Below are 12,687 nucleotides of genomic sequence, written 5' to 3' on the forward strand. Positions count from 1 at the left end.
CTAGGGGAAGAGGAATGCAACACACACCAGTATGTAATTGGTAATAATTATAAGTGGTTTTATTACAGAACAGGGTGAAACAAAAGTGAAGGCGTGCAGCCTGAACAAACAAAAGGGCCAAAAGGGCACAGGTTGATAACCCAACAAAATGAGGACTCTAAAAAAGGAGTCTAATGGCATACAGGGAAAATAAATAATATAAAGAACGAAACAAAACCTCACTTTAAAAGTGGTACAACTAACCAAAGAATCTATACAAAACACAGCTAAACTAAAGGCGACAATCACAGAATCAAAAACTACTCTAACCACTAACTAATCACACAAGGTTAACCACAGTTCAACAGAATTCACTAAGGAGCAAGTAGCGAGAGGCGTCTGTTCACTCAACAGAGCCTCCTGAGTGATCATTGTCCCCAAGCTTTGTAGTAATCTCCAGCAGGTGTGCGCCGGCTGTGCGCTGCGATTGGAGTGCGTCGGGCCCGGCGTGCTCCAATCACAATCTTCAGGGGCGGACCAGGAGATGGCAGCCAATGACGGGAGGGCAACCGCACAGCTCATTTACATAGAACACACACAGCTGAAAACACTCAGACGACCAGGAAGGCAGCAGCCGTAACACTCCCCCCCTTAAGACACAAACCCACAGGTTTTGTGAACCTAAGCACACTAACAAAACTCCTAATAACACACATTCTAACATCACTAGACAAACCTACCTAATAACACACACACTCATCACAAACGCAACCTGCCTAATAACACACACTAACATCACAAACTCAACCTGGACAAAGCATCGGCCAACACATTCTCTGAGCCCTTTAATGATGGGTGTCTACTGTTGTAGTCCTGCACAATCAGAGCCCATTGCATGAGACGCTGATTGTGCTTGGACACGCTAGGGCAGAATATGAAGGGATCGTAAAGGCTAAACACCACAATTGGCCAAAGGCTGGGTCCAACATGAATCTTAACATGTTGCAGAGCTAACACCAACACTAGGATCCGATAAACTAGCTGACGCTCTCGTGTTACCGGGAGAGTCGAAAAGTCGAGAGGCTTGTCTGAGCCGGCTTGATGCGCTGGTCTCCCGACATCCTCACGAGGGGAAACCACAATTTCTGGCTTCTCCTCGGACACAGCTTCATCTGAAGGCACCGGCACAAACACAGGCTCAGACAATGAGACATCAGAGTCACTTTTACTTGCCTGTGTGCATGTGTGTGTAACCAGGCCACTGCTATTTGGCCGTACATATTCTGCCGCTGTTCTTTACGCTTCAGAATCATACAGTTGGAAATGACATGTCCAGGTTGGTGACAATAGAAACACTCTCTCTCTTCTCTGTTCACGTTAGTCACATCTAACGGCTGAGTAAACGGAGCGGCTGACACACGGCGGGACCTCTCAGTAGAAACAGGGGAAAACACAGATATATGAGTCAACATATATTCATCGGCTAACACAGCAGCAGCAGAGAGAGAGTTTACCTTTTGTTCATTCACGTACATAACAATGCGATCAGGCAAACATTTCTTAAACTCCTCCAACATAATCAATTCCCTCAGAGAAGAATAATCAGTAGCATTACATGAGGCAATCCACTTAGAAAAAAACATTCCCTTTTCTCTGGCGAACTCGGCGTGAGTTTGATTAGGACCCTTCCTATGGTGTCTAAACTTCTGCCGGTAAGCTTCAGGGACTAACTCATACACTCTGAGGATGGCAACCTTCACTGAGTCATACTGTAGGCTGTCCTCTAACGTGAGAGCCGCAACTGCTTCCTGAGCTTTTCCATGTAATTTACACGGCTGTGCGCTGCGATTGGAGTGCGTCGCGCCCGGCGTGCTCCAATCGCAATCTTCAGGGGCGGACCAGGAGATGGCAGCCAATGACGGGAGGGCAACCACACAGCTCATTTACATAGAACACACACAGCTGAAAACACTCAGACGACCAGGAAGGCAGCAGCCGTAACAAGGGCACATTCACATTTTGTGAAATTTGCTAGAACAACTTTCTTGTCAACAGTTAGATAACTGAAGCATCAGTCAAAGTCTGCATGGTAAACTTAAACATTAGCATAGCTTAGCATAAAGACTAGAATCAGGGGTATACCGCTAGCAGGCACTGTCAGAATTTTAGAAAACTCACTCACCAATAATTCCAGAGATAACTAATTAACAAGAAAAACATCTTGTGTCTCTCTACTGTATGTGTAAATGTCAACATGTTGTGGATTGACATGGTGGTCATTTTGTAGCCAGAAAACAGTGACTCCCTTATCTTGCTTGCGGGTTTTTTTCTTCTTTTATTTGTATCCGTCTAGCTCTGTCAAGACTGAAAACCTCAGGCTTTTTGTTAAGACTGGATTGAGTTGAACACTTTGTTTACTGTTGTAGTATTCAACGCAATGTTACACATTGAGCCAGAGGAGCCCTTTTCTTTTTCTGTGCTGCACAAGTGGGCTAAATGGATACAGAGATTCAATAGTTTCTACATATCAAGCAGCGTTACAGCCAGCTCCAAAGAGAATCAGGTGAATTCAGTGATTTATTGTATTGGAGACAAAGCTGATGATGTTTACTGAAGCTTGAAACTCAGTGATGCAGACCAGTAACAATACCCTTCAACGAGGAATGGCTTTTTTTGTAATGAAATGTGCATTGCTTACAAACCTGCTCGTTCGGAAGCAAAAAGCATTTGAGACTGTGGATGTATTTTTCACCAGTCAACACACCAGTATGCATTAGCTCCGCACTGATGATGCATATCAAGCTTATCAGGGACAGGATTGTGATAGGACTGGCTAATATACGGTTCTCAGAATGCATGCTAATGGAGTAAAATCTAGACATAGAAAATACATAATTTAGAAGAGATGAATAAGCAGCAGTAGAGTGAAGCAAGCATTGCTAAGCAGATATATGCCAGGTCTGTGGACAGTGTTTAAAGGCTCACATCAAAAAAGGAAAAGCCATAACCCATCATAACTGTAAGACAAATCAGCACAGCCAGACGCGGTCAGAGCAAAACTCCAAAAAGCTCCTGATACAAACCCGATGGCATGAGTGCCCTGTTAAGGATGCAAAGTGCCTTTCATGTGGGACAAGAGGTCACTGGGTGTGTGTCCTGCTGGTAAAGCTGTGAATAGTATTGAGCAAGAGAGGGATTGGCTCTGTGTATCTGTTGCTGACACACGGACTGTTCATAAAGACACTTCACTTTCAAAAGGAAACCAGATGTCACAGTTGTCTCTCAGTCGTTTTTGGGAAAAATACTTTTAATGCAAAGCAGCCTTTTCTCCAAAATGCAGGGCAAAAAATTGGTCTGATGTTCCACTGAATGTTTTTGCTTTTACGAGACTGCAGCTAAGGGAAGCAGCCACTCATATCATGGTTTGTGTGTCGATATCTGAACATGCCTTTGCTCGAGTTGCCAAAAAACATTTATCTCCCAACTGGTTCAAGCAATGGCTCTGTTCTTTTAAAGTTGATATCCACCATGCCACTGTCTTCCTAAGTTCCTGAGGTCGCCAGAGGTTTAAACAACAGGGGAGCTGAACGTATAGTCTAGACCAGAGGCCTGTACTACGAAGCTGGTTCAACCTAACCTGGATATGTTTGAGTTAGCCGGTTGGCCTAATCCAAAACATACGCGCTCTCGCTAAACGGTACTACGACGCGGGTTATCAAGTGAATCGCTCAAGCCAGCCGTGTCCTATTTAGTTAGGTGCGCGTTCACATGAAAGGTGTGGTATTTGGAGCATTCAACCAATCACAGACATGGAGAAGCATACTGACAGCGCAGCGTCATACTTCCTGAATGAAAAGTCAACTATAATATTAGACATATGAAGAAGTTAAACTTTAAACATCCATGACTTAAACACTTTATCCAGGATAAAAGCCACATAGCTGCACCTGCAAGGTGAATACAGCTGGTAACAGAAAAAGTGTTTGAATGCGTACATTAACAGGTTTATGATATCACTGTCCCGTCCAAGACACAATCTGACTTTAATTACATTTGTCTCGAGTGTTTCATCAACTTAATGTGTTGCTTAAAATAATACTTCTGCATACAGTATGTGACACTGAGTGTTGCACGGCCAGATACGGCTCAGCTGACTCAGATAAGGAAATATATGATACATTATGATGTGATATGCCGCGGACTGTACTTAATGTTACTCTGATCCGGTTACTTATTTTGTGGCAGATATTTAAGTAAGCTTTCTTAACGCTAATGTTATAATAGTCAGATTGCTCTGAAGATGGGAGGTGATATTCTATTAATGTTCACGTTCACACAGTCTGTGATTTTTGCCGGCCGTCTTTCCTGCAACGGCAGCTTTTCTGTATTTCCTTTCTCCTGTAATATGACTTGATCGCTTTAAACTCCACACACTGAGCTCTGATTGGTCAGCATGCAGTGCTTTCACTGAGTTGAGCTCTTAGCCTGCAACCTAACCTGGTCCCGACCAGAGGCCTGTACTACGAAGCTGGTTCAACCTAACCTGGATATGTTTGAGTTAGCCGGTTGGCCTAATCCAAAACATACGCGCTCTCGCTAAACGGTACTACGACGCGGGTTATCAAGTGAATCGCTCAAGCTAGCCGTGTCCTATTTAGTTAGGTGTGCGTTCACATGAAAGGTGTGGTATTTGGAGCATTCGACCAATCACAAACATGGAGAAGCATACTGACAGCGCAGCGTCATACTTCCTGAATGAAAAGTCAACTATATAATTAGACAAATATGAAGACGTTAAACTTTAAACATCCATGACTTAAACACTTTATCCAGGATAAAAGCCACATAGCCACCTGCAAGGTGAATACAGCTGGTAAAAGAAAAATTGTTTGAATGCGTACATTAACAGGTTTATGATATCACTGCCCCGTCTAAAACACGAGTGGATCTGACTTTAATTACATTTGTCTCGAGTGATTCCTCAACTTAATGTGTTGCTTAAAATAATACTTCTGCATACAGTTTGTGACACTGTGAGTGTTGCACGGCCAGATAGGGCTCAGCTGACTCAGATATGGAAATATATGATACATTATGATGTGATATGCCGCGGACTGTACTTAATGTTACTCTGATCCGGTTACTTATGTTGTGGCAGATATTTAAGTAAGCTTTCTTAACGCTAATGTTATAATAGTCAGATTGCTCTGACGATGGGAGGTGATATTCTATTCATTTTCACGTTCACACAGTCTGTGATTTTTGCCGGCCGTCTTTCCTGCAACGGCAGTTTTTCTGTATTTCCTTTCTCCTGTAATATGACTTGATTGCTTTAAACTCCACACACTGAGCTCTGATTGGTCAGCAGGCGGTGCTTTCACTGAGTTGAGCTCTTAGCCTGCAACCTAACCTGCTCCGGAGCAGGTTAGCCGCACAGCATAAGTTACCATGGGAGATCTAGCCTGCTAAAAAGAGAACCAGCTTCGTAGGACCGGAAACCCAGAGTTTTCCCTGAAGTTAGCCGGCTAAGCGAAAATCCTGCTTCGTAGTATACCCCCCAAGGGTCGGCAACCCCTGGTACGTGTGCCACCAGAGGCGCAGGAAGGTATTTTGAGTGGGGGTGCTGAGGTGCTGGACTCCAGTGAACACTATTACGGGCACTATAGAGCACGCACATAAGCACTCCCCACACAGTACACCCGCGACTGTTACAATGAAGGCTCGATAATCAGCTCACGGCATATAGGCAGGGGTAAAGTGCTATTTTTTTACGAGTGGGGAGCGGACCTCAGCTCCTCTAGGAAGATTTTTTTTAAATATTGAAGTTGAAAGCATCAATCTGGTGCACTTTGAGAGCAACATTAAGAGATCTATGGATACATCTCTCAACACCCAGATGAAACACAACTGTAAGCAGATGTTCTTTTTCTTTATGGATATTTTACAAATCACTCCCCTTTCAAACTGTATTCTTGTTTTACTGCCATATAGTATTTCATAACTGTTTTTACTTTATTCTCTTATTTTTTTTATAACGATAATGATCATATGAAAGTGTACCGCGGAAATAATCTTTTGAATAATTTGTGACCAAACCGTTTGAGACCCACTGAGATAACTTAGACTAAAGTTAACTATCTAAACACTCAGAGAGTCCTTTAGCTCAGTGGTTCTCAAATGGGGGTACGTGGACCCCTAGGGGTACGTTGGAGTACTGCAGGGGGTACGTGAGATTTATTTTATGTTAATGAAAAAAACAACATAAGTAATGCATTTAAACAAACTACTAATAGTAGATTAACTACTTTATTCAAAGGTTTACAGTAATTCTGGATAATAAAATGGGGAAAATAAACGGGGTGCTCTCTTTTCCTCTCCCTCACCTGACAGCCCGTCAGTCTCGTGCAGCTCGCTGAACCTGTAATAAGTGACCCGACAGTAAAGAATAAATATATTTCTTATAACTAGTTTAGCTAGTTCCAGAGTAGATAAACTAGCTAAGTGTGTTCTAACTCTTAGTGTATTTTGCTCCACTCAACGGTCCGTCACAGCGGCGGAGCTGTGATCATGCAGAGCTGCGTTTTCTCCGTCAGCAGCAGCTGATCTGATCTCTGATCTCTGTCTCACGTCGTCCGGTTATACTTCACTCGCGTTTATGTCTAAATCTATCAGATCTAGCTAGTTCTAGCTAATTATATGACTGCCTGCTTATCAAAGGACCTAAACAATAAGCGTTGCTTGGCAACGGCTTGTGGCTGCAAAGTATAACGCAGCATTATGCATATGTTTATATGAGGGGTCAAAATCCCATGCTCATAAAATGCTCATATTTTTTTCTCTTCATTCCCCACGCCCAAAAATAAATAAATATACTAATTTTAGGAAAATTAACAAAGTTTGAGCAGTGTGGGTTTTATATTAACAGAGTTACACATATTTCAAAACGCGAAGTGTAATAACTGCAGTTTGCCTCCCTGTCAGAATGACAAAGATCCTCAGTGAAGCACAAGCCCATGTTTCTCACTACATTGTAAGTACAACTTATTAAAAAGATCAGTTCAATGCAACTAATGTCGTCTCAGTGTTATTGCATGATATTAAAATTGGTTTGCCATGAATTTAGTGATGGATTGTAAACATTTGAAAGATAGCATTTAAGTGTTTATCAGTTACAATGTTGTTGTTTTAATAAATCAGACACTGATGGTGCAGCACTGTACTGTACCTCTTTATATAGGCTTTTCCTCCCTAACAAATCGTGTTTGCGCTGATCAGGGGGTACTTGGCTGACATTGTTTTCCTAAGGGGGTACATTATTGAAAAAAGTTTGAGAACCACTGCTTTAGCTCACCTGAGTCCCTCAGTCTGAGAGGATCGAGAGCTCTCCTCCAGCTTGTTGTGGAACCAACAGCTCCTTGTGTCCGTTAGTGCAGCTAGCTAACCAGATGCTAACAACACGGTCCCTGCTGCTGGCACCGGCCCCTCTCTCTCTCTCCCTCTCTCACACACACACACACTAAATGCGCTATTTCCGCACACACACACACCACACACACACACACACACAACACACACCACACACACACACACACACACACACACACACACCACACACACAGAGCCGAGCTTGAATGACACAAGCACACTTTTATTTCCATGCAACTCTCTGATTGGTCTGGTGTCTTGCCTCTGTTGCATTCACTGAACACGGGTGAATGCAACAATTACAGCCCTGTCGTCCTCTCTAGTGTCATGATGAGGTTCACGTAAAGCACGGTTAATGTATATTATTGAGGTAGAATTGTCCGGGGCTACAGAAAAAACATTCGGGGCCGGCCAAAATATTATTTTACCAACAATGTGGAATTTATTGGCTACATATTACACAGCGGGAGCAGCAATAACCGTCAAATAATAATTCAGACAGGGGAGCTCCGCACCCCCTGCCTGCCGTTAGGGGGTGCTGCAGCGCCCTCAGCACCCCCCTTCCCGCGCCCATGCATGCCACTGCCAGCATTGGCACGCGGCACCGTAACCAGTGGCACACTAGGAATAAGTGGAATAAGTGTGCAAAATATTTAAATTGTATTTTCGGATCCTGAACGAGACCGCCGCCAGAGCGCGTCTCCCCGTTACCTGCAGAAGGAAGCCATGCACGCAGCACAGCCCCGCTATCTCCAGGAGATTTTCTGCCGCTTTCCTCCGTGGTGCAGTGCTGATCGTTTCACCACAGAAGAAAGCACTTCACTAATTGCAGTACCCATAAGGAGCTGTACAAATGCCGCAGTTTTTGCGTGGCTATGTCTTTAGTTGAAAGCCCAGTGGCGATCTGCTCATCTCTCATCGAAATAATATGCTACAAAGGGGCGGACTGGCCATCTGTGTGTTGAACTTTCCTGTCGGCTCCCAGACCGTAGTCGAGGAGGGCAGAAGCAACAAGCTTCAGGTTCAATAACCCACTTTAGCTTAAATGACTGGAGAGAGGGCGAGCTCTTCTTGGGAGGCCGTTGCATTTATTTAGCTGTTCTTCTGTTTCACAAAATACATCACACAGACCTCTGTTTTTCTGCTTCCTCGTTTCACTTCCAGAAACACACACATGTTCCATCACTGTCGCTCTAAACCATCCACAAACATGCACAAGCCACCTCTCTCTCTCTCTCTCTCTCAGTCTCTCTATCTCTCTCTCCTCTCTCCTCTCCTCTCTCCTCTCCTCTCTCCTCTCTCTCTCTCTCTCTCCTCGTCTTTCTCTTTCTCTTCTCTCTCTCTCTTCTCTCTCGGACAGCGATCTCATCTCACTCTGCGTGACCCTAATATCATAACATGTGTGCTCTGGAGAATCACAGAACGGACGATCGTCTTATTATTATTATGCCGTTTAAACCAATTATTAAATGTGTTTGTTAAATTTGGCATCATGTAAGTTGCGCTGACAGGTCCACACACTGCTTCCCCGCAGCAAGGCTCCCCCGCCCTCCAGCTGATAGTTGACGAGCGTCAAGCTCCTCAACCACAGTTTCAGTGCACTAGCAGCGGAGATGGGCAGAAAAATGACTGGTGCTGGGGGAGGGAGGTTGGTTGTGTGTGTGTGTGTGTGTGTGTGTGTGTGTGTGTGTGTGTGTGTGTGTGTGTGTGTGTGTGTGTGTGTGGTGTGTGTGTGTGTGTGTGTGTGTGTGTGTGTGTGTGTGTGTGTGTGTGTGTGTGTGTGTGTGTGTGTGTGTGTGTGTGTGTGGTGTGTGTGTGTGTGTGTGTGTCCAGGACCCATTTGGGGCAGGGGAGAAAGGTTGGAGGCAGGGTGGAGAGTTCAGGGGAGAGATGTCAGAGGGGGGAGGGAGGTAGGGAGGGAGGGGGAGGAGAGTTCAGCATCCTGACTGCCTGGTGGAGGAAGCTGTTCCCCAGCCTGACGGTGCTGAGCTGAGGCTGCGGAACCTCTTCCTGAAGACAGGCGGCTGAAGAGGCTGTTGGAGGGGTGGGTGGAGTCACCCACAATGCTACTGCACAGTGCTTTGTGGGTGAGGCGGGTGGTTGTATATGTCCTGTAGTGGAGGGGGAGCGAGGCACCGATGATCCTCTGGGCAGAGTTCACTATGCGCTGCTAGGCTCTTTGCGGTCGGCGGCGGTGCTGCTTCCGAACCACAGCGTGATACAGCTGCTGAGGATGCTCTCGGTGGCGCCTCGGTAAAAGGACAAGCATGATGGGGGTGATGCTACGGCTCGCTTGAGCTTCCGTGATGAAGTACAGGCGCTGCTGAGCTGTCCTCGCTAATATGCGGTGGTGTTATTTTCCAGGTGAGGTCATCAGTGATGGTCACCCCAAGGAATTTGGTGCTGGTCACCTGCGTCACAGCAGCGGCGTTGATGTGTCAGGGGGAGAGGGGGGCCGACGGTGGGGTTCTCCTGAAGTCAACAACTATCTCCTTGTTTTCTCCAGGTTTGAGGAAGAGGGTGTTGTTTTTTGGCACCACAGGGCCAGCTGGTTCACTTCCTTCCTGTAGTTAGTCTCATCGTTGTTTGCTGATGAGACCCACCACAGTAGTGTCGTCTGCAAACTTCACGATGTGGTTGGTGCTGAAGATGGGTTTGCAGTCGTGGGTCAGCAGAGTGAAGAGAAGTGGGCTGAGCACACATCCTTGGGGGGCCCCCGTACTCAGTATGAGGGTGGTTGAGGTGTTATTGTTGACCCGTACAGCTTGTGGTCTCTCTGTGGGGAAGTCCAGCAACCAGTTACAGAGAGAGGGGCTGAGGCCCAGGTCTGTAAGTTGTTGTACAAGCTGCTGGGGGATGATGGTGTTGAATGCTGAGCTGAAGTCTATGAATAGCATTCTGACATATAGGTCCTTAGTCTTAGTCTTAGTGTCCAGGTGTGTGAGGGCTGGGTGGAGAGTGGAGGAGATTGCATCCTCTGTGGACCGTTTAGCTGAAACGGGTCCAGCGATGGGGGGAGGGTGGATTTGACCAGCCTTTCGAAGCACTTCATGATGGTGGAAGTTAGTGCGACGGGGCGGTAGTCGTTGAAGCCGGATGGAGATGACTTATTTGGCACTGGATTGATGGTGGTTTCCCTTGAAGCACAAGGGAACAACAGCCTGGCTCAGGGAGATGTTAAAAATGTCTGTGAGGACATCTGTGAGCTCTTCCGCGCAGTCCTTCAGCAGACGACCAGGAATGTTGTCAGGTCCTACAGCCTTGCGGGGGTTAATCCTCAACAGTGTGCTCCTCACACTGGCTGGTAAAGACACAAAGCCTGGTCGTCGGTGGGGGGGGGGGGGGGGGGGGGGGTTTCTGCGCAGGTGTGTTGTTCTGTTTCTTCAAAGCGTGCTAGAAGCCGTTGAGGTTGTTGAGCAGGGAGGTATTACTGTCACAGGTCACAGAAGCTCAGCTTCTCATGGTCCCACAACTTCTGAAACTGTGGTCCACTCGAAAAAAGAAGCTACATTTTCAATTTCCGTTTTGCCTGTTTTGTCCTGCGTTTTGGTCCAATTTGATGTAAAAAAAAACAGTTAGTTTGAAGCTAATTTTCTGTTTCAACCTGACAACCTCCTGATGAAAACCAATCTGGAAGTGTTTTCAGCCATGTAAATCGTCAACCTTTTTACATTAACATTTTTACATTTCAGTGTTATTATTGAGTTTTAGAACCGCTAATAGGCAGATGTTAAAAGACAGAGCTTTACTCTATAATAGCTAAGCAGCTGCTGTATGCAGCTTCATGTTAACCATATAGAAGAGTTGTATCAACCATCTCATTAATGCTAATAAGCAGAAATACAAACAAAAGAAAACAATTAATTGTTTAATCAAGATACTTACCAAATAGTTTGTTACTCTTACTTCCTCCATCAATAACCAGCTTTTTCTTTCATTCTTTTGCTTCTTTACAGATGTCATTACAGCAACCTCGCCTTCTCACTGTTGGCTCATGTGATGGCCGAGCGAGTGGCTGCCGTGGACTACCAGCGCTGGATCACAGACAACATCCTGGATCGGCTGGGAATGGAGGACACTGGCTTCGACATCACCCCAGGGCTCCAGAGCCAGGTGGCCGTGGGAGTGTACTCCAACGGGAAGCCGGCGCCGCTCTACGACCTGGGCTGGTACCGGCCCTCAGGTCAGATGTTTTCCACTGCTGCAGACATGGCCAAGCTCGCTATGATGCTGCTGGGCGCATATCACCGCAAGATGCTAGAGCCAGACTCATTGAAGATCATGCTGACCCCCCTCTTCAGGTGCGAAAAGGACTACTTTGCCAACCGTACTGGGACGCCATGGGAGGTGAATGAGTTCATGGGCTACGAGATGGTTCGTAAAGATGGTGATCTTGACGGGTACTCTGCCACCTTCTCCCTGGTGTCAAAACTGAAGCTCGGTCTGGTGGTGTTAATGGCTGGTAGCCGGTCTGAGAAGCAGGACCTGGTCACTAAGGCCTACTCCTACATCATACCAGCTATAGAAAGAGCCTTTAGGGATGCTACAAAGGTCCTTAATCCTCCGCCAAAACCAGAACCTTACATCGGCTTTTTCACCTACAGCAACATCCCTTCTATGAGATCAAAGTCGGGCCGGACGGCGTTCTGATCATGCAACAGTTTGGGCCTCAAATTGAAGAGCTGATCCCAGAGAAGTACAGGACAAAAAGCTGAACTACCTGGTGGACCGGGTGTTCAGAGTTGTTTTTGAAAAAGAGTACCCTTGTGTTTTGCAAGTAGGCACAGCCTCAGTGTCCCTGGAAGCCCAAGATGGCCAGCTTTTTAACTTCTACATATTTGACAAGCGTGGTTTGTCCCCTGGCTTCGATGCACCAGGACTTAACACGTACAATGTGGTAAGAATAGCCCGCAGACCGACTTTCTCGAGCTGAACTGCAGTGATGCTTCGACCTAAAGACAACTGGTATGTCCTTGGGACATGTCAGGTGTTGTAAAAAAAAATGTGAATACTAAAAGACTAAATGGAAAAGTTGGTATCAATTGGGTGGACAAAGATAGGATTGTGCTCTTGATAAACAAAGAGCACAGAGAGTGACAGCATAATGATTGATGTCTTGCAAGGGAAATATATGCTTTCTCTGAGAAATGATGTACTGTATATGACTGTCCTTCATTATGGATCCCAACTGAACATTCACTTTATTGATATATGCATTTGTTTTTCCTGCCTTCTTTCAAACCACTGTAACATTGTCTTGGTCTTTTCTGTCCTTGAATTTGA

General features: G+C 45.6%; 1 protein-coding gene across 1 annotated transcript in view; it reads left to right on the forward strand.

Moving 5' to 3' along the window:
• Positions 1-12,687, forward strand: part of lactbl1b (lactamase, beta-like 1b) — a 41,580-nt gene extending 28,893 nt beyond the window's left edge. The window contains 3 exon segments of the mRNA XM_034205663.1: positions 11,361-12,013; positions 12,016-12,108; positions 12,111-12,687. Coding sequence (XP_034061554.1) covers positions 11,361-12,013; positions 12,016-12,108; positions 12,111-12,337 — 973 coding nt within the window. The 3' untranslated portion in view covers positions 12,338-12,687.

Source organism: Gymnodraco acuticeps, unplaced genomic scaffold (assembly GCF_902827175.1).
Source record: "Gymnodraco acuticeps unplaced genomic scaffold, fGymAcu1.1, whole genome shotgun sequence".
Lineage (NCBI taxonomy): Eukaryota > Metazoa > Chordata > Actinopteri > Perciformes > Bathydraconidae > Gymnodraco > Gymnodraco acuticeps.